Source organism: Aplidium turbinatum, chromosome 9 (genome assembly GCF_918807975.1).
Source record: "Aplidium turbinatum chromosome 9, kaAplTurb1.1, whole genome shotgun sequence".
Taxonomy (NCBI): domain Eukaryota; kingdom Metazoa; phylum Chordata; class Ascidiacea; order Aplousobranchia; family Polyclinidae; genus Aplidium; species Aplidium turbinatum.
The window spans coordinates 12,799,814-12,827,807 of record NC_137480.1 but is presented as its reverse complement, the minus strand read 5'-3'; the positions used below and the strand labels follow the sequence as shown (position 1 = coordinate 12,827,807).

At 36.9% G+C, this 27,994-nt stretch overlaps 4 protein-coding genes across 5 annotated transcripts in view; 3 read left to right on the top strand and 1 right to left on the bottom strand.

The window, feature by feature from the left end:
* The window catches only part of LOC145777469 (uncharacterized), a 46,923-nt gene extending 45,717 nt beyond the window's left edge, over positions 1 to 1,206 (top strand). The window contains exon 10 of the mRNA XM_082588844.1: positions 87 to 1,206. Coding sequence (XP_082444970.1) covers positions 87 to 146 — 60 coding nt within the window. The 3' untranslated portion in view covers positions 147 to 1,206. The remainder of the gene's footprint in view (positions 1 to 86) is intronic.
* A 3,020-nt stretch (positions 1,207 to 4,226) lies between these two features.
* LOC145777617 (type-2 ice-structuring protein-like) lies at positions 4,227 to 7,859 on the bottom strand. 2 transcript variants are annotated; one of them, XM_082589049.1, is made up of 5 exons: positions 7,690 to 7,859; positions 6,753 to 6,837; positions 6,410 to 6,442; positions 4,958 to 5,114; positions 4,227 to 4,586 (listed from the first exon to the last, which is right to left on the bottom strand). In XM_082589049.1, the coding sequence occupies exons 1-5, from the start codon at positions 7,849 to 7,851 to the stop codon at positions 4,316 to 4,318; spliced, it is 708 nt and encodes a 235-aa protein (XP_082445175.1). In that variant the 5' UTR covers positions 7,852 to 7,859; the 3' UTR covers positions 4,227 to 4,315. The 2 variants fall into 2 exon arrangements, with proteins under 2 accessions (XP_082445175.1, XP_082445174.1); XM_082589048.1 differs by lacking the exon at positions 7,690 to 7,859 and adding an exon at positions 7,214 to 7,401.
* Positions 7,860 to 12,861: 5,002 nt separating this feature from the next.
* On the top strand, positions 12,862 to 17,178 carry LOC145777541 (uncharacterized). The gene is made up of 5 exons (XM_082588947.1): positions 12,862 to 13,051; positions 13,492 to 13,573; positions 13,798 to 13,830; positions 15,844 to 16,000; positions 16,657 to 17,178. The coding sequence occupies exons 1-5, from the start codon at positions 12,869 to 12,871 to the stop codon at positions 16,925 to 16,927; spliced, it is 726 nt and encodes a 241-aa protein (XP_082445073.1). The 5' UTR covers positions 12,862 to 12,868; the 3' UTR covers positions 16,928 to 17,178.
* Positions 17,179 to 20,754: 3,576 nt separating this feature from the next.
* Positions 20,755 to 27,272, top strand: LOC145777490 (uncharacterized). The gene is made up of 5 exons (XM_082588872.1): positions 20,755 to 20,966; positions 23,159 to 23,329; positions 23,670 to 23,769; positions 24,647 to 24,919; positions 26,146 to 27,272. The coding sequence occupies exons 1-5, from the start codon at positions 20,883 to 20,885 to the stop codon at positions 26,463 to 26,465; spliced, it is 948 nt and encodes a 315-aa protein (XP_082444998.1). The 5' UTR covers positions 20,755 to 20,882; the 3' UTR covers positions 26,466 to 27,272.
* Positions 27,273 to 27,994: the final 722 nt, after the last annotated feature.

The following is a 27,994-nucleotide window of genomic DNA, read 5'->3' as shown; positions in this document are numbered from 1 at the left end:
ATTAGCAATGCACAATTTATTGTGAATGTATGGCCAGTTTTCAACGGTAGCGTTTTTAATCACTAAATCTGTTTCTCGCATTGCAGAATCTTCCAAACATGCAAACGTCAGGACGGCTTTGTTACTCTTTGAAACGCAAGGGTTGATCTTATTAAAGCCAGAAATCGTTAGAGAATCGTTTGGCTTCAAAACAATTAACTATTGTAAAAAATATATTTGTTTATTGATTTCATAGAACTGTTCAAATACGAGCATTAAATTTTGTCTTCTACCATTACTAATATTTTTTTCATAAATTTTGTCTAAATAAGGAATTGGTTAATGTAGAAAAAAATAACCTTCTGCGCCTCTAATTTAATAAACTAATGAAAGAAACTGTTTTATTTCTAGCCTATAATATAATTGGACGTATTAAGTTTGAAACGAATTGAATGCTTTCAATCAGTTTGGTGCAGACTTCACATTTTATTAGCTATGAATTAAGGAGGCTTATAGTAGTCTGAAACAACGACAAAATTAATTGAAACAAAAGCAGATGCTTCGTGTCACTCATACATAATAATCGATTATATGGGTCATTGAAAAGCGTATAATCTTATGCTGGTTGCGTTATTATATTTACACTGAAATGTGCTGTAAAAGAATGTTGTTTATTGCCCTTAGTGAAGGAAAAACGAGAAATGTCACGTAAATTTGAGCTACATTTTATGCACGCCTATCTACGTTGTTTAAAAACTAGAAATGGAAGTATAGGCTACCTTTGGTTTTACTATGGCCACCTGAAGTTGCGGCCTGATTTGCCACATTTTGCAGATTTTGATTACAGATAGTGTCTGACCGAAAATTTCGATGTCAAATTGTCTTTGTTTTGCAACTTCTGATGATGTTAAAACCCATTGTATCACCTGAGGAAAACAGTAATGAAGACGTTAATATAAAATTTTTAGAAAAAATTATTCAGACAGTCGCCAAAAGTTGGCAAAAGCTGAAAAAAATTGCAGAATGTGACAAATCAGGCTGTATCACAATGTAGCCATGGTTTTACCTATACAATACATTCTTGAATTTTTTTAAAGTATATGATAGAAAAGTTCGCCAGTAAGATACACACAGTTTTGCTTTACAGCATCTAAAAAGTACAGTAAGCTATAACTTGTGTTTCTGTTTTGTCTATCGAGTTTTTATGTGTCGTAAAATATACAGAATAACAATATTGGGACTCCTTCTTATACGAGTGAAATATTTTAAAATTAAACAAATGGAAAGTAAAAGTACTAATTTCATGTTGAGTGGTATATCTAGCAGCTCTGAACTTTTGCAGTACCGGTACCAAAGCCAAATTCAAAATTGAAAGCTTGTAGGCCTATTGATTTTTTTATGTGCGGAATCACTAAAATGCCAGTTGCTTGATAACTAAAGTGAGGATTTCAAACAGAATTAGAAATCTATGTATTGATAAAAAGAAAATATACAGGTGTGAATTGTAAACTAAACATTATGTAGGCTATATTTCACAATGTAGATACAAACGACCTGTTTTAACCTGATGCTGCGAGTTCGCTGTGGTAATAGCGCTTTGCACTAGCTTTCAGAACACAGTTCCCTAGTCATGTGCTATGACTATAGGGAACTATACTGTGTTCCAGCCCCTGAATTTGGTTGGAAGAGCTGCAGTTGACTCTTGCGTGGAAACAGTAAACTTTTTCGGCGTAGTCAATGAACTTTATTGCTTTTTTTCGGCCTCTACAAGACGTTGGGCAGTATTAAAAAGTTGTTTGCCACCTGGCTTAAAAAATTAGCAACATTTATCCGACACACGTTGGGAGGCCCATGCCAAAGCGACGACTGCTGTCTGTGAAAATTATGCCTACATTATACTGAAGCCCTCAGTCCCCTCACTCACATCTATGACGACAACAACGAAAAGGGTGATACAAGACTACAAGCTCGAAATTTTTTGCAAACACTGGAAGAATTGGAATTTGTTTTTATGCTTCATCTTTGGACAGGTTTGCTGCAGCAGTTTCACAAAGTAAGCACGGCTCTTCAAAGTGCTGAGATATCATTGACCACATGTGCAAACCTATACAATGCACTCGAGCAATTTCTATCCACGGAACGAGAAAATTTCGATGAAATTGAGAAAAAAGCAAAGACTACTCTGCCTGGAGTACAGTAGGCTACAAGTCTCTTCACCAAAGGCGCACCGTGCGAAGACAACCACGCATTGATGATGACAGTGTAAATGCAACTGCAGACTTGCTAGAAACTTCTGCTGCAAGAGATAAATTTAGGATAAAATGATTTATTCCAGTGATTGATGCTCTTCGCTCTCATTTAAGCAGAAGAGCTACTGTGTACAAAGGAGTTGCTAAGAATTTCTCGTTTTTAATTGATCTTCATGCATCAAAGGAACAGATTTTACAGAGTGTCATGAATTTAGCGAAAGAATTTCCTATTGATGTTGATCTCTGTCTTGTTGATGAACTTTTGAATTTCTACCTGTATCTTAAAAAGGCTTAGGCCTATGGAAATAAAGCAAGTTTTAGTCATGAAAACATGTACCAGATAATAAAAAATGACAAAGTTGAAGCTGCTTTCCCTAATGTAGAAACAATTCTTAGATTGTTTCTTTGTATGATGGTCACTAACTGTTCTGGAGAAAGATTATTCTCTAAGCTGAAAAGAATCAAAAACGTACTTCGGTCTACAATGACACAAGAGCGGTTGGCTAATCTGAGCCTTCTCAGCATAGAGTGTGATAAACTGCGACTTCTCAATTTTAATGCTATCCTTACAGACTTTGCAGCAAAGAAAGCCAGAAAAAAGTCGTTCGATTGAATTTCATGTTAGTTTTCTAAATCCTATTGGTAATTAGTAGTGAATGAAAGAGCAGTTTAGAATAGAAATTCAGAATAACCTTTCATTGCAATTTGCAGTGTAGTGTGCAGTAGGCTACTAACAGTGGTCCCTTGCTACAATGTTTTCCCTTGCACGGTTTCGTTGATTTAATGTGTGTGATTTTGCATCCATTATAACGTAAACATTGTTAACTTAATTTGCACATGCTTATTTAATCATCGATCACGTGCTATTTCAAAGTTATCTAACTTACCTAAGCAAGGCTCGGTTTCCTCTGCAAGCGAAACCAGCTTACTTCCATTACGCTCCACGTAAGCTAGTAAGGGCTCCCATAAAATTCATTAACACAGGGGGCCCCATTTGACCTTAATCCGGGCCTGTGTACAACTGTAGGCCTACATCAGAGTTATGGAACGAAACATAAACTTTTTTCAAGTAGATCTTTTGGGCCAAGGTAGACATAAAACAAAAAACACGATTACAAAATATATGTAAGCTAGGTGTTTGTTTAAAAAAAATAAAATAATTCCTGCCCTGTAGATAGGAGGCCTGGTAGCCTAATGAGACGAATAGGCTAGATTCTCGTAATCAAGAGTGTGAAAATTGGTTTCATGAAGACGTTGACAGTTCGTGTCCCCTGCCTCAAGAATGACATCCTTCACATTCTGGCCATCTTTGAATGGCTTCTTTCATATTACAGAAACGTGGCTGGCACGATAAGAAGCAATAATTGCAAACGTACACTGACAATGTTGTCCATAGTAAAAATTTAAGCGACACCCTCTTGTCCTGCGTTGAATCTTACAGTAATCTCAGAATGCAATAAGCAGTTAATCGTGTTCTTGAGCTGCGTTTATATTTTCTCTATTATCCAAGATTGTGATTCAGGAATCAAACATCATTGGAAAACTTTTAAAGAAAATATTTCTGTCTCGACAGAAGTTTCCATTGTCTTGATTTTGCTTTTTGAATTGAATTCTTCAGATAAGAATTTTGTTTCATTTTAAATTACTGTAAAACTAACTCGCTTTTAATCATGATTCGCTTTATTTCTACTGTATATAATAAAAAAAAAACTTGTGAACAGTTTTAATACGTTACTGAATGAAAAAGCGCATTAAAATGTTGTTATGAAAGCAACTTTTGGTTTTATTGGCACGATTTCCAAAAGCCAAGAAATTAGACTTTCAAGTGTTGCAAGTTCTAAAACTTACATACAGTTTTTTAACTTCTATGGCGTTTTCATAAACTACAAACATTTTAAGAATCCCGAAATTGGGATAAAAAACTAAACTACCCATATTTAGTGATTTTCATATTCTCAACTCTTGCTTCAAGAACTGACAAATGACCAGGCGTAATGCAAAGGTTTTGTATTGTTGTTTTTATTAAAACAGTCGAACAACGTACTGATGAGTCATGAATAAAACAGTGTGTATAACGAGATCTGGAATCAGACTGTCCCAACAAATCTCTCGCACAAGATTCCGTTGTTGGATGATTCGCAGGGAACGTCATCCCACTGGTAGTTGCGGTCACGTACGGTGACGACACAATCGGCATTGTCGGTATTGTCGGGCTGAGGGCTTGACCAATCGGTTGTTTGACCTTCTCCCGATACACCATCGTCCCACACGAAATTCCCTTCTTCCACGACGTCTCGGTAACCAATCCAAAAGGCGTGTACGTTGCCACATCGTCGCAAAATGTTGTCTACAATGCTTCTGTGATGCAAAGAAAAACGTGACTCAACGCACTCAATTTTCACTTCAGAAGACATAGCAGCATGCAATGCTCCAATTTTTCTAATTTGTTAAGGCTTGAGTAGGCTACTTGAGTGTTTGATTTTTCAAATATGAATAGGCAACATTTTACTAACTTTTTGTTTTTCAAGACGGTTTTTGAAAAGTGAAATTTTATAAATGCAAATATATTATTAAATTGTACAATGCTTTAACTCAAACTTATTCGTAAGTTGTGTAGACGTGTCAGTGGCAGTTGTTTCTTTGTTCACAAATTTGCAGTGTAGTGTGTAGACTACACAGCATCGGTTATTTCAGTAAGACATTTTTTGGCCACACTAGGCTACACTCACTTTCTGGCTTCTTCATTTCGCATACCCACTGTTGCTATTCGCGAACCTTGGCACTCACAAATCAACTTAGCCAAAGAGTAAGGTACAGCAACACCTGGGTTTGAGACATAGTATTGATATCCATTGTTTGCAAGAAACCAGCCAGGAACACTCAACACTGTAAAAAGAAAATTACAAAAATCAACAAAAGTAGCTTTCGCGTTGATTTAGGCTTTTTTGGTTGTAAAAGCATGGTTTTAAAACCAAAACTTCAGCCACCACAACAAATAACGGATATGTGCAAAAAGCTCAACTCCCATGTGTCTTAGGTTTAAGCACTATACTGTAGTGTCCAGACCATCACTTTATTAAATCATCTCTTTTTTTCGTGTCCCCAAACAGCTAAGTATCCTTCGAGCAAACACATGCAGCATTTGAGACTTTTAACTTGAACGCATTTCAGTTAGCAATAACAGTTTCAGTTGCATTCCCACTTTTTATAAGGTTGTTGGATAAGCTACTTCACAAATGCTTAAACATTGCTGATACCATGGCCACCTAGTAGAATATGGCCATGCTGATACATAGGATACACGATGATCCTTTTACTGCATCTAGAATGCGATAAAAAGATACAGTTCAGCTGCAATTAAACTGCAGTGTTGCATACGATTATGCTAATGTAATAAATTTGCATGTTTCTCGGGCAGCCGATTGTAGCAAGTGCATAGTTTCATGGTTAGGAACCGTGGCCTCTAAACTATCATGGGATAGAGTTTAAATTCTTGAAAGTGAAAATTAATATTTAGTCGAAATAGAACATTTTTGTTTTCAAAGAAACTGAGTTCGAAATAAAATAAAAGCAAGACGAAGGAATTTTGTGCCGAAACGTAATGAAGTTTGCTTTTGCTTCGAAAGCTTTTGAAATGCTTTTGTGTTGAGGGCTTGCGCGTGAAAACAATATGTAACCTCTTTAACTAATGCGGTTTACAGCAGAGTTGGATCAATTACAATGTCATTTTATGTATCATCACATTTTCATGTAATTGTAATTGAGACTTTTGTTGTTGTTGTTGTGTAATTGTAAATTTAAAAAAAAAATGGTCCAAATTATAATTACATGTGTTGAGTTGCAAGCATGAATATCAGTACATCTGTTGAGCCTCTAGTTGAGGTTCAAAGGGGACTTCTACATTGCAACCTAATCTTTATGAAACGTAGCCTAATTCTACTTGTTTTTGAAAAAAATCACCGTAAAAAAACATCGATAAACATAAATATTGAAACATTTAATTTTTGCAATTGAAGCATGTAATTAATTACATTGGGAAGTAACTGTAATTTTAAAATTTTAAAACAATCTAATTGTAATGTAATTAAACATTTTGGTGATGTAATTGTAATGTAACTGAATTGAAAGTTATGTAATTGGTCTAACTCTGATCTGCATTCATACTTTACTATTGTACTTACGCTGAAGACGCGCAGATAACCGTTGAACTTTTTCTGAAACAAGATGTTGATGTGTTAGAAACTCATGATTTTCATGTTAGTTTTCTTACTGTTTCGATTTGTCATTCAACTAATACTAGCAAATAGAACTACAACTATGATAGATACAATAGAAATTTACTTGTTAATTTAAGTTAAGGATTTGAACATTATTGTGCTTTCCATTTTAAGATAATGAGTAAGGTAACCTTCTGCTTAAATTCCGTTTGCCTACAAATATTTTTTACCCTTCGCTTTGGGTTTAAATACATCACTCAGATCATATAAAAAATGCTTTTTTATCCAGACAATAATGTAAACGTACCAGAATCGCTCAGATTATCCCCACCCAGTATTTCATCTAGGCTGCCTGCCCCAACGTTTATTGAAGAGACAGATGAAGGTACAGGCTGTAAATAAACAAACAACTTGTTTTAACTGCTAATTCTCACTTTTGGTTTTCAATTGGTGTTATGCCTAAAACGCCAAATGAAATTAAGACCAGTAGCTAGAAATATTCGGATTTGCTTGATTTTCATATTGCCTATCATATCTTTTATTTTAATGAATAGCGTATGATAAAGAACTGAGAAGTAACGTTAGTCGTAAAATCACAGTACGCTTTACACGATTGTAGGCAATCAACTATAGTGATAAGTTACGTTATGGAAGTAAAGGTTTTATTTTAACAATTATACTGTGCTTCGCAATATTACATTTAAATCAATGTATGTTTCTACTGTATGTAGAGAAAGAAATCGTTGCTGAACAATAAGACGAGCATACCGGAAAAGACGGTGGTACAATGACGTCGCCTTGCAAATCAGTCCACAGCGACTGGAGTCTGCCATTTGGCCTACGCCTGCAACTGACAGGAACTCTACAGTTGGACACACCGCTTTGACCGTGAATTTTGTACAACGCGAATAAAATCAAAAGGAGGCTACTTTTTAACATTTTCCACCCCTAGGCTGAAATCTGTAATTCGGAAGATGTTTAAATCACTTCGAAAAAATGAAACTGTACAAAAATTTAAAATTTTATGCACAAGACGTAGGCAAGAGACGTGATTTGCAAGACGTATCTATCTGATGCTCTTTCCGTTGATACTTTTTTATCGTACCGAAACAATTAACATCACATTTACATGAAATACAGAATGATTTGTGAAAATAGGTAACCAATAGACTATATCACAACCAAAAAAAAGACTCCAAGTTGTCATAATAATGAATTTAACAACATTTTAACAGCAAATGCACCGCAGGGGTAGTTGGAGCAGGAGGGTCAGAGGGATTAGGAATAGGTCTCCATAAGGTTATTTCTCGTCCGTTTCGTGTGCAAACTTGTGGAATTCTGCAATTTCTGTACATCTGCCCTTGACATATTGAAACCACAATAGCTAGTACTAGCAACAGCCTCATGATCTGGCAACGCTATAAAATTTTACATATTGCGTTATATACGAAAAATAAATAATGCGAGCATTTTTTCCAAATGCAGTAAGCCTGCAAGTAATGTAGGTTTTCAGCATTGCATTCTAAAGTTGTCTAAGGTATACTGAGTCTAAATTTATCAACAATGCATTCACATCTACAAAGTTTAGCTGAATATTTGCAGACCAACTGACTTCAGCATTCTGTTCTCTGCTGGGCGAGCGCTTTACCTATATATAACCATTTGCGTTAAGCCGAAAAAATCTTCTGGTCTTGATTGCAAGCTGAAGTCAATTTTAATTAAAAACTCTTCTTTTTTACTCGTCTCGCAATACCGGTTTACAAATCTAAATTCAAAAATAAATAAACTGCTTTTTAACGTTCTGTTATTTGTGGTCTATACGGACTTGTAATTAGTTTAACGGACCGGCTGAACTGTGTTTACAAGTTTTTTTACATGTTCACTTACGATTGGCTAAATCGAACACTCCTTTATTTTACGAGATCAGGAAGATATCCTTAACATTGTAAATTTCATACGCTTGCCTCACCTTGCTTGCAACCTAAGTTTGGCGTCAAACGAGGCTTTAACCTTTCTGTTGAGACGAATTGCGACGAACGATTACAAGGCTTATTTGTTGTGACCAACTGAGCAACATGAAAGAATAGTCCAATATAAATATTTTCCAAACTCTTTTCACCTTTCACGATTTTTTAATTAAAATGTTTCACCAAAAGCTATGTTCCGTTTTATCAGCGTTTACCTTTCCAAGTAGGCTAACCCTTCAGCAAAAGTGTTTTGTCTGTTGGCATTAGCCTGCATTTATTTAATTTTAGAAGTTTGAGTTTCTGAAGTCAACTAAAAAAAAATAGAAGTTTTAGACTAAGCAATGTAAAAATACAATGCCAAAGAGTAAAGTATTCCAAAAAATTATTCATTTTATCATTTTTATAATTTTTTATACAAAGCATAAACCTATAAGCTTCAACTTAGCAACTGCTGTATATAACCATAGATGACTCTGATATAACGCAAGCGTTTGTGCTTTACATAAAACCTCTGATGAGGAAAATGAAACACTCTTCTGAAAAATCAAACAAGTGGTTCTTCTTTAAAAAGCTTATCGCTGAAGAAAAATAATATTTCAGTGATTTCTTGTTTTAGAAAGACACGATAAAATGTTTCAGAAATGCATGATGTAGCTACGTTGGTAAAATATAGGCCTATAGGCTATGGCACTGAAATAGGCTATGTGGTGAGTGAAAGACGTTTTTTTTTTTTTTTTATGGAAGTATTGCTTTATGCTCTAAATTTGTCAATTTCGGTATTTTTCAGCTTAAATTATTATCATCTGTTTGTATCAGTTGTTATCAGATTTTAAAGACCTACCTGAGTTTCCACAAAAACAATCATAACATGCCATTTAACCTTTTAGAGTTTGAACTCATCAAACCAGTTTCTGAATAAGATCTTTTTAATTAAAATCAGCTTTGCGAAGCAAACTTTTCACGAAACTTTTTCGCAGCCTGAAAAGAGAGGATATATAAAAAGGCTGCAGCAGAAAGTGAGTTCTGATGTGCAGATGCTGATAGGTAGGCCAACAACAGAGGCAAGTCGAAAAATTAATATGGTTGTTTTAACCGTTGACACTTTACAATCGATTTTTTAGCCTTCTTCCTGAATCGATTTAGCTATAGCAATAGTAGTTTAGACTGCGCAATTTGTTAGCCTACTGCTAAAAAGTTGGTAGAATTATTAAAATCCACTCTGCATCACTTATAGAGACTTTTTCCGATGTAGGCTATTGTGATAGTGAGAGCGCAAGCCAGTAATTTTAACTTAGCCTACTGTATTTAGCGTTGCCGCTGAGAATCCATCCATAGCCGATGCATTTGGCTGTCGTTGTCATCATCATCTCCGCAGTATCATCATCATCATTATTATTAGCCTATATCCGCATCGTGCACACTTTTTTGTTACACTGTAGGCAGTGGCGTATTTAGAAAGTTTCTTTGGGGGGGGCCAAGACATTGTGTCAGTCAGCCGCGTAGCGGCTGACTTGGCGGCTGGATGCCAATGGGGGTCTCGGAGTAGTACACACGGGTAGTCTCAACGGTAGTACACAGAAAGCTCAAATTTGGTGAAAATGGATGGCTGTTAATCGGTTCAAATTTTTTCTAGTTGGGTTAAAATTAGACTTCTTTGACCCTTTTAATAGGTGGGAGGGGTATACCAAAATGTCATATGATGCGTCAGAACGGGGAGAGGTTAGATGAAACCGTCAGAATACTGTCAGGTAGGGGAGTCCAGAATCAAGAGCGATTCCGCAGAAGTAAGTTACTGTTCCAATCAATGAACCAACAAAAGATATCAAACACTTCAGAACATAAACAAAAAGTTAGTCCTTCCGACCTCGAATACCTTTTGAAAATTCTCGGCGATTTGCAATGACAATTTACACTTCCATGCGATGGCTGCGCTTGGCAAATATATCAATGACTGCATCATACTCGAGTACAATATCCTTGTTTAAATACATCTGAGCTAGACCATCCAAACGTGGCTCGGTATCATGGTCGTGCGGTAATAATTTTGCGGTAATAATTTTTTGAAAAGGTGCGGTAATAATTTTTCAGGTAGGCTACTTTAGTGAACTGAAACATGGCTCATTGGAGGCAGTTGTAACTGGAAGCGTAGCAAAGATTCGAAGTAATTTATGGATAATCGAATTAGTGCCAAGTTGTTCAGCAGCTTGACACGCATCCACAAGAGTCGCAGGTCGTTTATCCACAGAAACTGCAAGCCAATTTGCTCTCCATCTTTGCAACTCAGTAGTAGCTTCAAAGCAATTGCTTGGTTCAATTATCCAGCATTTCATGGTAGAAGTCGAAAATCTCGTCGATCGAGCAGTCCTCATCTTCATGAATCAATGACGACAGAAATGTGCTGACTTTAAAAGCTAGCGAGCAGTGCTCATTGAATCTCTCGTGAATTAGTGCCATGCAATTGTCAAGAAAAGGAAGAAAAACTGTTCGTTTAAAATAGATCTCCCCAGTTTCAGCTGGAATGTTAGGTTGATGTTGTTGTCTCTGTGCTCTCCGGGGCATTCGGATTTCTTCGCCAAAAACTGAGCAAGCCTTGCCAAAAAGTTGGTGAAAAAGCCTAAAATCGCCCCTTAGGTCTTGCAACACAGTTACGTAGCTTCTAACATTCACCATTGCAGAATTCAACATAGCCTAGCCCAGGGGCGCCGGAAGCGGGGGGGCAGGGGGGGCAAATGCCCCCCTGCCCTCAATTTTTCTGCAGATGGAGGGGCAGGGGGGGCAATGGTGCCCTTTTAAAGTCATGTAAGCTACTGCACATTTTGCAATATAACAATTTCTGCTATTCGCTTTTAGCCTAATTATAATCTTTTATTTTTGCTTCAAAATAATATTTACGGCACAAAATTTTGCAACACAGTACAGGCCTTAAAACTCGTTTTTTTTTCGGCAGCCATCGTGGCCTACCGGGAGATCCTTCTCGGGGGCCAAATCTGCGTGCTTTGAGGCCAAAATACAAAATAAAAATAACGATAGCACAAGTAAATAGAATTAAACTTGCAACAATGCTAAAATGATCACTTAGCGTTGTTGAAGTCTTGGCCTGGGCGATGTCCTACAATAGAATCGTTGCACCACGCAATAACTGCTTTATCGGGATTGCAATCCAGTACTATTCAAACGAGTGTCTCCAATGTGGCTAATTTTAAAGAAGTTCGCCACTCCCCTAGAATTATTTTTAGCAACGAAAAACAACGTTCGACATGACTGTGTTGACGATGACGGCAAGGTAATAAGTATTTCAATGATGTGAAGGACATTACTAAAAGAAGCATAGTTTTTGCAAAATATGATCAAAAAATGGTTTCCCCTCGGATGTCAACTAACTTAGTTCTCCTTTTTAACAACTGTTCAATGTCCGACAACATCGAATCGACATAAAAACAATATTGCCAGCCGATGTAAATTAGCACTTCGGATTAACACTTTGTTAAAATAAACGTCGGAAATTACAAATAAGACTTACAACGCTGGCGATCGCAGATGGATATATTCCATCAATTACAAATATTCCCGCACAATGCAACAGTGGCGATTAGGCTATGACGCGCTGACCTAATTTTGCGTCACTCTTTGATACTACATGTTTTCGACAGTTAATCCACAATCATTCTATTGCGAAATTAAATAATTGTCTAGAAGAGACCGGCGGCCAAACTTGGCCGATTGAGGAGGTAGCACCGGCGGTCATTCAAGCACTACTTAGCGGCCATGGCCGCAGGCTGTTTTAAGGCTTGACAGTAGGTTACATCATTATAACATAACATGGTGCCCTTCTTTGTATACCGCGTTATCATTATTGCTATATTTTATCTTAAAACTTGAAAAAAAATTGGCCTTTTAGTAAACAAAAGTGCCCTTTTTTCGTAATCTTGCCCCCCCAGTCACAAATCGTTCCGGCGCCCCTGGCCTAGCCTATGTGTAGGTCCTTGCAGGAGCTTATTTGTGGTGCTGCAGTACCATTAGACGAGCCGCCACTGTATGCAGTGTATACTAGTGATTGCTTGCTTAATTAAATATTTTTAACTTACTGTAATCAAGATTAAACTAGAAGTTGATTTGGAAACTCAGAATATTATTGGCAAATTGCATCGCAAAAAGTAGGCTAGCCTATACCCCCCCCCCCCCCCCCCTCGCGCTAGGATGAATCATCCAAGCAATTATGTCTTCTACTACAACTTTTTTTTGCAAAATTTGTAACTTATATATATATATTTTTTTTTTTTTTACCTGATCATTAGGGGGGGGGCCATCGCCCCTTATCCTCCCCCCTAAATACGCTACTGACTGTAGGTTACTGTAAAATATTTATGAAACAGTGCAGTAGATAAAATGAATTATCGTTTGCTGTGTTTGCTCCTTAAAATTCCTTCTTGGAACTGTTTGTTTAGGTTCAAAGACAATGTTAAAAACGAATTTTTTGACAGTTTTTATTTTGGTTTTCTTTGTTCAAGTTCATGCCCAAAGTGCCATTGATTGTCAAGTAGCCACTTATTGCAGAAGAACCCCCAGAGGTGAATCGAATGAAGTATGGACTGATTTGGAAGGGAATGTGGTCTTACCAGGAGCTTCAACCCCAACACTGGTACGTATGTAAATCTTTGTAGTCTATAAAGTAGGCTACATTTCAGCAAATAGACCTACTGTTGTAATACAATACATCAAAACTTTTAGCCTTGCGTTTTCGATCAAAAAAGTAAAAAGATGTAACATATAGTGAAATAGGCATGCAAGTTTGCTTAAACTGCACTTCGTAGCCTATTGTATTTCGCGATACTGGGATATGTAAGAATTATTTGCTTTTGCTTGTAGATACAGAAATCCAAGTATATTTGCGTTTGAAAGTACGAAAACTTAACTTATACTTTGCCGAATTTGCAATATTAAATCGAACGAAATGGAAAGCAGCAGTCGACAACTTTTTAATTTTGAAACAGTCTCTTTGTTCTTTTGACGAAGCTGAGTAAACCTAAACTACAAACTTCAAAATTTTTGCAATGAGACCGATCATTGCTTTTTGCACAGCCCTCTCCGATCCCACGTCCAGTCAACTTTGGTATTGGAGATACAATAGATCCATTTGAAGGACTGAATTTGTCAGATTCCGGTGAGAATTCGTGCTTTTTTGTGTAATGTTTTTTGCGTGGAAGGTTAAATCAAGTTAAAATTTCTTTAAACAGGTTTGCAACCAGTAAGAAATAAATTTGCTTCTTATAAACCTTCGCTGAATTCGTTTATCAGTGTTAGAAAACTTATTTATCTTGAACCATGGAATGGAATATAGGCCATAATATAAATGAAATGTAATCACTTTTGTTAATGTATTTGCAGAGAAACTAGAAAGGCTTCGAACCCGTATTCGGTGTAAGTATAAAGCAGACTATGCTACTCAAAATAAGCATCAAACAGATTTTGTCGCTTACTTTACTTTTTCACATAGTTTGAAGCTAAACATTTTTGACCATTGTTTGAAATAGGCTCATGTAATCTCTCAATTTAAACAATTTAATGTTAGGCTACATGTTAATGCAGTGTTTAACAAACAAAAATGCTTAAACAAATGTGAGCATAGTCGTATGTAAAACATTTTAGGAGGGCGAACAAAATTTTCCCAAATTTTGTCTTTGCAAATATACTTTCAAAAACGCAACATTACACACAATCTCTGAGTTGGTGTATAGCCTAATAGGGCCTACAGGGTTAGGAAACCTTTTTAGGTGATAGAGCCATGAAAGCTACATTTTTGAAAGTGTATTTCTGTAAGAACCATATAATGCTTTAACACTTAATACAACTAACACGTAGTGGCAGTTAATGAGTTGAGTTGTAAAAGTGGGACCATGTGTTTACAGAAGATGAGAAAAACAACGGGGGCTGTGGGAAAGATCTCCTCCAAAAATGTTTGAAAAAAAGCATTTAATTTGATGTATTCTGAGCGTATTTTTAGCTTTAATTGTAGAGAAAAGTTAGGATGAAACTTTCTGTGAGCCAGATGCCGCCACAAAGAGCCATACATGGCTCGCAAGCCATGGGTTCCCGACCCCTGGTTTAATAACTCCACAGTTATTTGGCAGTGTACGCAAACATAGGCAACAAATCATTCAACTTAGGTAAACAAAGCTGACTTAACTTTAATCTACATTCATAAACCTGTTTGTGTCCCAATCACCATGAATAGGCTAAACCATCAAATTGAATCTTTCTGGCATCAAACTTGCACCTTTGAACAAAACTACTTTAGTATTTGATGTAATGTTACAATGAAATTATAGTCAATGTTCTGTCAGTACCATTGTTATGTTAATAACTGTGCATTTTTGCCCAAATATTTTACAAATAACTGCATTAGTATAGGCAAAGATATAGACAAAAAAATCAAAAAAGCTAAACAGATTTCCGAGGTTAAAACAGAAACTTTAGAAAATTACCAGTAGCCTACCAAGCAGGCTTTTAAAGTTGTAGGCTACCGATGAAAAATGTAGACTAGTATCGGAATGAATAGCTGCAATAAGCTTACCTATGCTTGCCAATAGCATTTTTTTACATTTACGTTTCGCAAATACTGAATTGAAGCCATTCAGCCCAAATTGCAACACCACATAAAAAAGCTTCCAAAATTGATGATGCTACATTTTACATTCAAAGAAAAATGGTAATGTACTTCATAATAACTTACAACTTTCTACAAAGTTTCTAAACTGGTAAAATGTTGAAATTTCATGGTAAAAATTGATTTGTCTAAATAACGAGACAATTTTGCCAAAATAATGTTACTACTAACTGCATTAGTAGGATATAGAGATTTAAGCAAAAAAAAACTCATAAGGTTAGCAGTACCCAGCAGGCGTTTAAATCCTACCAGTGAAGAAATGCAGCCATCATGCCAGTGGATAAGCTTACCTCTGCTTGCCAATTGCGCTCTTTTACATTTGCTTTTTGCAAATGTTGAGCCGGAACTTATCATTCTGCCCAAATTGCAATACCACATGCAATAGTTTCCAAAATCGATGAAAATGGTAATACAATTTCATTCACTAGAGAATATCAATGTATCCCATAAATGATGACAATTATCTAAACTGGTGAGATGTCGAAACATCATAGTAAGGTTAATTTGCTTAAATAATTGAACCTTTTTGCCCAAAAGGTTTTTTTTAAGCAAAAGAGTAACCGCCCCCTGCCCCCCATTTCCTACGGCTAAGAATGTAAAGTTATGCATTTCACCTGCTTTCATAATGGAAATTACATTCGTTTTTGCAGCTAATGTTCTTATGTACAGAATTGTATTTCACTCTTTTGTGAAGCTAACTTAAAAAATTATAATTTGAAGCATTGTAATTTGCAATCCTTTTACATCTTCTAATTTGACCATTCTAGTGCTTGGTCAGCCTGGGTGGTATTTAGGAAACAATGGATATCAGTACATGGTTTCTAAGCGGGGTGTTGCTGTTGGATATTCCACTGCAGAGCTAATATGCGAAGCTCACCAGGCAAGAATTGTAACGGCAGGATTTCGAGAGGAAGCATCAAGAAGGTTTGTGATCATTTTGCGACTTTATAGCCTACATTGCAACCGAACATTTTGCCCAAGAAATGAATGCAGAACTGTTAAGAAGACTAAGCCACGACTAAGCTCCAAATTTTGTTTTTGTTTTTGTTTGTTTATCTTTATCCTGCATTGCGGGAAAGCGGACTTGAGCGCTATGCATCGGTGTACGCCTTCCGACGTACACCTGACCCACGCTGCAGCCGACGGCAATGTCTGTTTCCGGTTGTCTACTCTACTTATGACTTAAATTTGGTACTACCCATTACTCGAAATCGATCACTGGGTAGAGGCAATTATCGTAAAGTTTCTTGCCCAGAGAAACAACAGCAAGTGCGGGTGGCTGGAGTCGAACATGCAGGCTTTCGACTGTGAGCCCAACGCGCTAACCACTCGCCATTGCTGCCATTGCTGCCGACTTAACTAGCCAGAAACTACCCCAAAGTTAAAATCCAAAAGTGCTTTTTGTCGTGCAGTCACCTACTTACCTATCAAAGCAGTTTTTTGTTTAATCTAAGTCAGAAGGATTTGTTTTGTGTACATACAGAAACACGGATATGTTTTGATATCACTGACAGAAAGTTATTTTTTGTCTTACACAAACAGGAAAACAATTTAAGATAAGCAATACCACCTTTTCTTAGGTACATTGTCGACAACATTTTGAGAAGATGCGGAGATATTCACGCTTTTTGGATTGGATATCGAGATGTCGAGGAAGAAGGAAATTTCGTTTGGAATGACGGTGTTTCTGGTGAAGGTTTTACGACTGACTGGCAGCATCCCCAGCCAGACAACACAAACAATGCAGATTGTGCCGTTACTGCTCGTCATCGTGACTACCAATGGGATGATGTAGAGTGTGAAGGTTCAAACAACGGAATATTGTGTGAACGATTTGTTGGCACAATATAAAGCACGTCTAAGCGTTTCATTTCTGTTATTGAAATAGTTTTTTTTTCTTGTTTATCGCTTCGATTGTTGTAGCGTTTGTATTGTTTCTTTGGACGAGCATTTCATGTTCGTATGAAAGTCCAGCGTGTATTTAAATACCCAACACACCACATCACAGAACAGTGTAGCCATTACAAAATATACATTGGTCAGAAATTAAAAAAACGTTTAACCTACTGCCTCAGAAGCCTGAAAATACATCATCACATGAAGCATTGCGTAATTTCGCGTGAATTGGCACGCGTTAAGATTTGTATGATGTCAAAAAGCTGGTGCTCAGGAAGTATATCACGCAACAAGAAAAACGGTATTCACCAGAAACTAAAGGAAAAGACAAACCAAAATAGATCCCCATTCGTGACTGAGCGCTCAAGTTGTCGCATTTTATAACCATCAGTCTTTGTAAATATCATTGTAACAATGCAGTTGCAATAATAACAAGTCTATCAAATCAATTCTTCCGCGTAGCTTACAGTTGCAAACGCAGGTTTTTACGTTTATACGCATTTTCTTTGCCTTAGTTTTGAAGCCTACTGTAGGTTTCTACTGCACTATTATTACTGGCTTAATGAAAAACAAAGTGTTTTCTGTCAGTTTACCTTGCAGTGCGCCTCAGATTAAGATGCTGACCTTGATTAAAATGTAATCAAGGCTGAACCTTTAATTAATGAGGACCGAAGTTGTGAAAAGTAGTGAGGTTGTATTTGAAGAGCAGAATAGTAGGTTGAGCTTTGATTAACTAGGCTTCATTATAGGAGTCTACATAGCACACTCTTGCTGAATATAATTTTTTTATTTTGATTTTTTAAATTTGACATATTTTTTCTTTTGTTGTTTGGAGGCTCTCCAGAAGGTAAGGCTTAAGGTTTAGCTATTCTAAAATTTACAAACCTAAACATCATTCATCATGCTGTATGGTACCTTCTCTAGTCTAGAGTAAACTTGATTTCCAAATTTACCAAGGTTTAGCTATTTCAGTCCGTATGCAAATTTAGGAATCAAATTTACTCAGGAAAAGAAGGTACAGCAGATTGAATGAATTTTAGATTTTTTTCTCATGTTAACAGCCTCCTGTCAATTTTCATGATTATTAGCTGACGTAACAAAGGCTATGGTAAGCAACTGTACTGACGTGAACCCCATTCCTCTTCCTCGCACTAATTGTAGCCTTCGTCATGCTATTACTGAAATTACTAGATCGATTTCCAATAGAAATCTAACGTTTTGTAATCGTTGAACCACAGTAATCTAGATTCTAGAATATGTCAAAATCTGAAGTGTTCTTGGTCTGATTGGAATTAATGAGAACGTGGGAGAAAAAGTAATGAAAAATTGCTCATTACAAAGCAAAATGATTTTCTAGACAAGAACCACACAGCAGTTTTCCAGACAGCACTTTGTCTTAAGGCGATTGTTTTGGAATTTTTTTAAGTTTGTAGTTCAGATAACTTAGTCGAATTTAAGAAGTGGTTTCTACTGAAAGGTTGTCTGTCTATTGACGATATAGTTTTAATTCTGATGTACAAAGTAGACTAACTATGCATTACTTAAGTTTAGGTGGATAAGTTTTATTCAAACGCAAGTTTGTATAATTAGCTTCCATTCTAATCCATTGATCTTCATATAGTATAATTAACTTATTACCATTTTCCTTAAATCTACAGTATCAGGGCTGTTGAGAGGATAATTTGAACCCGGTACTAATGAGACCCTCGGGCCCTAAATGCAGACACTTCTAAAAACACACTATATCCAGCGAAAACGAGGTGGTTTCTTCAGGTTTCTGCGCCTCTAGGAATGATGACGGGCAGGGCTGTGCTGAGAACCAATTCATTTACGGCTATAGAAGTATTTCAATAATTTATTTCTTGAAAGTTTGTATAGCTTAGGTGTAGCCTTTCAGCAGGCTAGAACTTCGAAATTTAAGTCCCCACCTTCACTGACAGCATTTTCACTTTATAACTTAACTCGATTAACATTGAAATTTGTTCATTTAGTCTACTATAATTGTTAATTAACTAGGCTATTTGAGTGGACAGTGTTTACTTTAAAATGTTAATTGCATCATTTTGTTTTTTTAGCGGCCCTGGTTACGGGCCCCTAAAATTATCTTACGCCCGGTCCAAAAGTACCCTTTGGACCGGAGTAGCAAAAGTTCATGTCGCAGTGGCAAAAGTACCCTTTGGACTCCCCTGTCAACACTAATGTACAATATCACCTGCATTAAAGCGCTATAGTAAAAAAAACTGACTTGAGTCGGTTGTGGCTTCAAGATGAACAATCATAGACTCCCTATAAAGGTCACTTTGTTCGGGGAACTCTCTCCACAAGCCACCGCATGGTTGGTCCCCCAAGAAAGCGTTTCATAGATGCTCTTGAAAAGACACTCGATATTAGACAACCCTTGCTGACTAGGCCTATCGACCCTCGTGGCTCAATATGCAAGAGCCAGTTTGCAGTTTCCAAATATAAGATGCGTATCCCAAGCAAAAGAAATCCTTGAACTAGACAGGCCGATCAAGATTTTTACTATACCAGTCAAGCATTGGACTCTTTAGATATAGCCGAACTTGCAATGGACTTGACTCCGAACTACAAACATTCCTTACCAAGTACTGACACCGATGTAGTAAGCTCTTAATATTTGATACTCAATATTAACATTGAGCGCACTACGAAAAGCACGGTGAAATTGGGATTCTTCTTAACATCGATTTGATGCCTTCTGACGTATTTCCGGTGTAACAGATACTGCAGCAGGAGTACTCTATGATATTTTTCTATTTCTTTGTTTTACAATGCAGCCTAGGCTATAATAGCAATAACAAATTGTTCGTTTTCTGTCGGAGTGGCATCCCAGTGGGCTACATGATTGACCTGTCGCGGAAATGCATAAAGGCTGTAGAGCAGTGGTTCTCAACCGGGGGTCCGCGGACCCCAAGGGGTCCGCGAAGCGATTTCCGGAGGTCCGCGAAAGTTTCCGAGTTTTCAACATGACGGATAAATTAAGAAATTTAAAAATTGTTTGTGCTTTGTTTATGTATTAGCCTACAGTGATTCTTAAACTGTAAGTCGCAACGCACTGGTGCGTCGTTTGAAATTGCAAAGGACATTGCACAAAGGTTTGGTTTCTTAACTAAAATATCATATAAATTACTTAAACCTTTTAATAAGGCTATGTTGGCTATATGTTCAATTAAATTCTTTTAAGACAACAGATTGTTGATCAATGATTAATTTAGAAATACAAACGTTAGTCAGCAGTCTATCACCACTCACAGTTTTGCAATGACTGTGATTATAACGAATTAATATTGATTTCAAATGAAAAAAGGGAGAAATTCTTTGTAACAGTCGCAAGTATTCTATTAACTTTCGATAAAAGTTATAGAAAAACATCAAATAAGCATATAGGTCACCAATGTTGATCCTGTGTGCCAACATATAGCTCATAAGTCATAACATAATTTTGTCAATCTCATCAATCGTCAAGTGCGTTGCGAATTCAGCAAATTCTTTTAAGTGTGTTGCTTTGAAACTTATGTAACATATGATTCCATAAGGAAACGCGATATGCCAAATTATAAATTATAAATTGAATTATAAATTATAAATTGAAATTTTTAGGGGTCCGCGACCGCTTCGAAGACACCAAAAGGGGTCCACCAAGACAAAAAGGTTGAGAACCACTGCTGTAGAGACAATGTTGCTTACAATTTATAATGTGTAGGCTTACTGTATCACACTTTCAAAAACCGAATATGTTGTATTTTATAGATTCTGTAAATGAGTTATTTAACTTTTTAGTGACACTGAATTTCTCAGTTACGGTACTTGGAAAAGACTGTAGTTATTAACTGTAGACCTGCAAGTTAATTTTTCTACTTTAATCACGATAAAACATTTGCAAATTGTGATGGAAGTCCAACCACCTCCTTATAATCCTAATTTGCCATCTTACGAAAATATTTCCGTACCCACGGCCCCATCGCGTGACCAGGTAAATAAGCTTAAGATTTTTGAATTAGTGATGTTCAATTACAGCAGCTTTTCAACCTAGTTCAATGTTTTGAAAAAGTAGAGAAATTTCAAGGCTAGATGAACTTTTCCAGCAAACTCAGTCTCTGGCTTTTGGTGTCAAACGCAACTTTGATATATGCCTAACATGTTTTAACAAAGTTTTGTTATTTTCACTGTCACTGCATGTTTCTAACTTTTGATAGCTTTAAGCCAGTTATGAGCTTTTGTGAAGAGACAAAGCTGTTTAGAACTTTAGTGACAGGCTATTGCCTTATCCTACACTAATTGCAATAGCAATTTAAAATCATGCTAAGTCACGATTCCTAAAAGCATGATTATTAGAGGTTATTGCGCCAGTTTTTCTGCCTAAAAAATGGCAACCATCGTGCCAAAAATATTCACTTCTTCATTCTGAGTTTCACAGTATAATTTTTTCAACTTGCAATCTATCTTTAGCCTACATTCATTCTCTCGCCAACAAAACAACGGCATGATGTGGTGAAAGAGAAAATTTACTTCTGCTTCACTCTAGGCTTCTGTTTTATAGAATTAAACGCTTCCTGCAAATGACCTAAGTTTTCATTACCAGCATAAAGTTCCTTCCTTTCGTCGAGGGTTGGCAGCAATGAAGCGCCAACTACTTCTCATAGAGTACAGAATAAATACGTTGCTCTTTAGTTTTTCTGTATCTACCGTGGTAAATATTTTAAACAATTAAAAAGGCAAAACTTTCCATTAGTTAAACGAGAAAGTCATTCTTCAGTAAATGCATCCCACGACAGCTGACTTTTGACCTTAAGTTCTGATGAAGTCGATTGTTGGAAACTTACCTTAAGCCGGTTCTTTCTTCTTTAAACCCGTTCTGCTGCACAGCAGTATCATATCCATAAGAACCTATATAGTCTAAATGGCTTGCAGCAAAAATCTGTTTTGATCCAAAAAAAAAACTCTAATATCTTTTTGAACCATAAGCAAGCATACGAAGCCGAGCAACGTATCAAGTTTAACATATTAAAGGAAGATTATTATATTTACAAAAAACACAAAACTACGCAACAATTAAATATCGAACGTTTTCTACATCACACGATGTCACCTACGCCTTTGCTCTATGTTCTAATGTTGTGTATAAATTCAGTTGTTTGCGTGATGCAAGCCTGACATACATCGGTATGTCAACAAGACATTTATCGACTAGAGCTGGGGAACACTTGAATTTGAATTCCATACAGAAAAGTGCCATTAAAGATCACATTTTCTCGTGTACAGTATGCAAAAACAACGTTTCTATAAAACAATTTGAGATCATGTCCAGTGGCAGATCTGAGTATCAAACTAAAATTTTAGAAGCCTTGTACATAAAACGTAACAACCCACTTTTGAACAGACAATTGTATGCTTGCGGCTCATCTTTCTTGCTCTCTGTATTTTAAAATTAGTTTTTTTGCACCTTGCCTTTCTACCACATCATGTGATCTGTTCAACTCCTTTTGATGCAGATACCTTTGATTCTCGCAGAGCGTATATCGTTGAGTTTGAGTTAGTCAGAAGTACTGTGCAGTTTTTGTTTTTTCCTGTTTATAGTTATAATAACCATTGTATTTTATTCAGATGTAGTAAAAATTGTATATATGTTATTCCTGAAGAGGACATCGTGTGATGTCGAAAACGTTCGATATTTAATTGTTGCGTAGTTTTGTGTTTTTTGTAAATATAATAATCTTTAATATGTTAAACTTGATAACGTTGCTCGGCTTCGTATGCCAATGGTTCAACAAGACAAACTCTCTTCCGAAGCTGTATCTGATATCTTTATTAGCAATAATTTTAAAACCAGCTAAATTGTAATTGTAACTGTTTTAGGCTGCTGAACTTTTTTTTTCTGCAAAAAATATAAAATTATGAGCTTCATCTATCTTGTTCTGGGGCAAAGGGTCTATGCGTTTTACTACACTAGAACCACAATTTCTACTTGAACTCTAGAAAGTTGTTACAGAGCAAATAATTGGTGTCGTCACGCAAGATTTTGCTATGACGAAGTACAACAGCTTTTACTTGTAGAGTAAAAATGTTAAACTATAGATAGCCTACCTGTGAAGTGTCATAACCGTTACAAGTATACAACTTCTAACTTCATCAATCACATCAACAAAGCGAATGCATCTGTCGCAGTTGGTTATCGACGTTGCCACTTCATCCCATCCTGGTGCTTCTCCAACATTCCCACAGCAAGTGGATGGACAAATAGATGTGAACTGCAACGGTCAGTTTTTCAACACAGCAATATCCGATGAATGCAATCCGCCTCCCGAATACTCACCATCTTCTTCTCCACTGCAAGAAGTAACTGGCTTTTTTATTCTTACATGAAAAAGTTTAAAAAATGAACCTTTAAATTGTACATTTTGTGATTAGGTTAACAAAATTTTACACGGTGTTGATATGCTTGGGTAGAGGTGAGCAGTGATTCCAACATTCAGCCTAGTTGTTTAGTTAGGTGTTAAGCCAAGATCACATGATTGGAAACCCATTGGCTTCATACTGAGAAATAAGAAAATTCTTGGCTTTGGATAAAGTTTTGAGTGGACTATTTTTCCTAATGCAAATGTGTAAGTAACAAACGTATACAATTGTTTGTTTGATAAAAAATAAATGTCATGCTCGCTCTTGTTGTTTTGTGCAGTCTGTCCCTCCACCTCACATCACTCTTCCCCCTACACAAGCAGCCACTCACTCTGTAAAACCTTTGCGTTGTAAATCAGGAACGGTGGAAATTGGTGATGGTAAGTAAAGATGCAATCAAGATCACATTGTTTCAATGCAAAACTTTATAAGTACAGTACATCGGTATCCAATGAAATGGTCTCTACAGTACTACGCCAATCCTACAACACTACTGTAGGCTATTTGCTTTTTTTTTACATTTATTCGACATCTGTAGACATGCCTTTGAAGCAATATAAAAATGTTTGGAGCTGGAAATGTTTACCTATTACTTTATGAAACTGTCGTCGTCGTCGTCGTGTGAGCGTCTGGGGCCGAGGGTCTATTCTTTTACCACCCCAGATTCACGATGTTCCCGGACTACACTGGAAGGCTACTAGAGAGCAGCCAGTCTTTGGTTTCATCATCCATGACACGCAAACCTTCCACTCCGTTCAAAGGTGGCTTGAAGATGGAGCAGTCATTGATGATGTAATCTGCGGTCTGTTCTTCGGCACCACATTCACAGGAGGAGGAAGAGGCCATTCCCCATTGGTGCATGGTTGAACGGTAAAGCCCGACGCCGTATGGAGACGGTTGAGGCGCACCCATGCCTGTCTTGGTAGTTTTAGAGTAGACCGATGGGGCGTGTGTCAGCGTCGGGGATGAACGAATAGAGTCTGGTGGCGGTTGACTTCCATTCAGAACTCCATGTATGGTCCGCCCAAGCAGCCGCAGAGATGTGTTGTTGTGCGGTTTAACCAACCAGAAAAAGTATAAAAAAAATAAATTTGCGCTTTACAATTTACAAAAAAACGTTTTAAAGCAAGCTAAAAAGTCTTATTTGCTTTTGCATTGTGTATGTTTTATTTTCAAGAGTTGTGGAGTGTAGACTGCAAACCATACCGTGAAGCTAACAATTAGGAAACCTTTGCTATTAAATTTATTTTTACTTAGGTAACATAACCGACATAGAAGACATTCGCTCGTGGAAAACAAAATACATCGAAGTTCGCGATTGTGTTCTCTTTATCTCTCCCTCAAGAAACAAGCCCAATCAAATGACAACGATTCCGTTGAAGGACAGATTTATATCAATGCCAGGAAAACGACTGGTTGCAATACAAGGAGGTTTCCACACTTTAGTTTTAAGAACATCCACTGAAGCCAGGGCCCATCAGTGGCTAATGACATTTTCTCAATACTGCTACGTCGCACCGATGATGGAAGGTAGAAAATTTAACGTTAAACTTTTAAATCTAGAATAACATATCCTTTATTTTGGCATTCTTTGCTCCAGTCAGTAAACGTTTTCACTTCTACTGCGCTTAAACGTTTACTCTAACAACTCTACTGCAAAACTCGCAGGTTTTACAAGCCAACGTAATGATGCGAGGGTGTTACGTCTATTTGCTGAATGTAACATACATAGATACCTACTCATCGTCTTGCTGGCATCCATCATTCAGCCTTGATCTTTTCTGGAGTTTAAACAGTATCCCTATCTCCACAGTCAGTACCTGCGACGAAAATATCAATAGAACTTCGAGAAAGAATGAAACCACAAAGCTTTAAGCAATTGGCAAAATTGTGGAAAGAGTATCTTCTTTCAGATATACGTTAACAACAAAATATAGGCAAACGAGCATTACAACAGTTGAATGGTGGCATTCAGATAATAGAGTGACGGCTTTCAACGTGGCAAGTCTACTTTTTTCAATTGACTGTACTTGTGAGGCTGGATTTGCAGCCAGTTTATAACTTTTCTATAAACAGAAAGTCGTGCCGTCTCAAGAGAACTTTTAAATACACGTTTCATTTCTATGCTTTGAAGTGACGACAATGATGAAAACTTTGCAGCTTGTGATATTTTTCTTTGTTACACGGCTATTTGATGTCACGCAGATCAACAGCAGTGTAGGTCAGCTTTTCAAATAAATGCTGGCACATATGCAATATGCATGCAACACTGTATAGCCTGCTGCATGTATAGGCTACTAACTTATTGTGGTTTTCATAATGGGTATTTCTTACCTTTTTAACTTCATAATATCACTTTTCAAATGTCTGGTAGTTGTTCGTATCTTACCATTTAGACCTATATACTAGTTTAAAAGTGTAATATTTTGAATTTATGTAGAAATGGGTACTTTTCCTGGCAGTCACTCAGCACAAGGCTGAACTCGCTAGAACAGCCAGCAATTTGCGACTCGCTCACCATAGCGGTGTGGCATGCTCGCTAGCCATAGAGACTCCGATTAACTACAGTAACTTCAGTAAACTACAGTCACTGTAGTTTTGAATTTAAGCGTTGTTCAAAAGCAAAAACAGCGCTGGACTGTTGTGTTACAATAATCCTTTGCTTAAGTCGTTACTTCACCACATTTTTGGTATAAAATTATGTTGTTTAAATGCAATGAAGCCTAACTTTCTGTTTTTTGCCGATATTTTCACAGGCTATTGTGACAAGCTCAGTCGAGGTAAGAAAGTGTTCGAAGAACGTTTCCTTCGATTGTGCTCCGACGGTGTTCTTTCTTGGTTCAAGTCGGACAGCGAAGACTCCGAAAGACGAGGCTCGATTCAGTTGCGTGGAGAGAAGTGCATTATTGATGAAACGAATCCCAACATAGTTCATGTACAAGTGGAACCAAAAGGGTACCAATTTCGCTACAGTACCCCAAGAGAGGCACAGCTTTGGCATGTCGCATTCCAATGGCATTATGGACGCAAACCTTTGCGTAAAGCTTCTGTGCCTTTACGTAACAAGGTCAAATAAGAATCCTGGTGCCTTCAATTTGTAATCAGTTTAACCAGAAGATGTTACTGTAAGAACTTCAACCACCGTTTTGTTTCTTGATGCTTTTTTATTTACCAATTAGAACTGCAAGGCAATTAAAATGGTGTAAGTAAGCCTGTACTTTGTTCATTTATTTTATTCCTTGTAGCTTGCCACAATATAACTGAAAGGGGCTGAAAACCTCTAGTTTATAACTCAGCAAGAAAAAAATGGTTTTTAACGAAGTTAGTTTCATCCACGTTTTAAGTAATTTCGTAAGAAAATTAAGGCGGTTATAGGGTTAATTAATACATTGGCTGTATCAACTGTTTAGAGAAATTATCTTCTGATTTTTTTGTATTTAAAATGTTGGATGTTGTTTTCTTCAAACCAATGCTAGAAAGATTGTTTTCTTCTTGGCATCATAGACAAAAAATTGAAATAAATTTGTATAGACAGATTTAGACAAAAAATTGTCTATTCTCACAAACCAAGAAACGTTGCTTGGTACCGTAATTTATGTTAATATGACAGTTGTAAGTTTAAACGTTAGTCCATAGACCCCCTTGGGGTTCAGGAGGAAGTTAAAAGGGGTCCGTACAACATCTTTTAAATTCATTGATTAATAAATTATGTTGGCCAATTTGTCTTTAAATGGTTCGCCTTTTTCTTTGTTTTGCAGTTCTCAGTTATTCTAACAAAATTTGTCTTCTGGCAAGCTTTTATACGTAAGAGTTGTTAGTGCGTGAGCAGTGAGCACTCCTGCTGTTTGTTTTGTAAATAAAATAGTTGTGCGAGGCAACTCTGTTTTAATAATTCATGTGCTAACCTACTTGTTTAATTAATTAGTTACTTCTGCCGGCATTTGCGTGGACGTCCAGAGTTTTATGTACAAGCATACTTTTCAGTTTACAGTATAGGCTACAGCGATGTAGACAAGTGAATGAAAAATACTTTTCGTATGAGCATTAGGGGCTGAGTGTCTGTCTTTTATCACCAGATTTTTGCTTAGCTTCCCGGACTGCATCGAGAGGCTACTGAAGAGTAGCTAGTCTTTGGCTTCATCCATCTAAGACACGGATCCGTTCTGTTCCTTTACAGTACGTGGCTGAAGAAGGCACAATCTTTTATGATTCATTGTCTGCGGTTTGTACCTCAACGCCACACTCACGGAAAGTAGAATTATACATCCATTTGAGTGACAAATTTTGTGTCTATATGCGCATATTTTTGCTGAGACTATGCTTCGCAATTTCAAAAAAAAAGTGAAGCCAAGACAATTGACCCCTACTCAGGCGTCTCAGTCCGCGTTTCTGTGAGTTGCCATCAGTAAGAGTGACGCTTCTATTGTAGACGAGCTTCAAGATCACAGGGATGGTGTTTGTCTGGAAGCAGCAGCTTGTAAGTCAGATCAACATGCCATACATTACACACTTACACAGTGCACCAATCAGATCTATGCAGCGAAAGGCTTACTTGAAGCTTTTAGAGCGGTCTGCTAGACCTTGTAGCAAGAATCAGGAGTGATT

Excerpts from the sequence above, each read along its gene's own strand:
- LOC145777541 (XM_082588947.1), top strand. The coding sequence starts at position 12,869 with ATGTTAAAAACGAATTTTTTGACAGTTTTTATTTTGGTTTTCTTTGTT. Across the intron at positions 13,574-13,797 it reads ACTGAATTTGTCAGATTCCG|AGAAACTAGAAAGGCTTCGA; the intron begins GTGAGAATTCGT and ends ATGTATTTGCAG. Across the intron at positions 13,831-15,843 it reads GCTTCGAACCCGTATTCGGT|TGCTTGGTCAGCCTGGGTGG; the intron begins GTAAGTATAAAG and ends TGACCATTCTAG.
- LOC145777490 (XM_082588872.1), top strand. The coding sequence starts at position 20,883 with ATGGAAGTCCAACCACCTCCTTATAATCCTAATTTGCCATCTTACGAA. Across the intron at positions 20,967-23,158 it reads CGGCCCCATCGCGTGACCAG|TTGGTTATCGACGTTGCCAC; the intron begins GTAAATAAGCTT and ends CATCTGTCGCAG. Across the intron at positions 23,330-23,669 it reads CTTCTTCTCCACTGCAAGAA|TCTGTCCCTCCACCTCACAT; the intron begins GTAACTGGCTTT and ends TGTTTTGTGCAG.
- LOC145777617 (XM_082589048.1), bottom strand. The coding sequence starts at position 7,384 with ATGTTAAAAAGTAGCCTCCTTTTGATTTTATTCGCGTTGTACAAAATT. Across the intron at positions 6,443-6,752 it reads GGATAATCTGAGCGATTCTG|AAAAAGTTCAACGGTTATCT; the intron begins GTACGTTTACAT and ends ATCTTGTTTCAG. Across the intron at positions 5,115-6,409 it reads GTTATCTGCGCGTCTTCAGC|TGTTGAGTGTTCCTGGCTGG; the intron begins GTAAGTACAATA and ends TTCTTTTTACAG.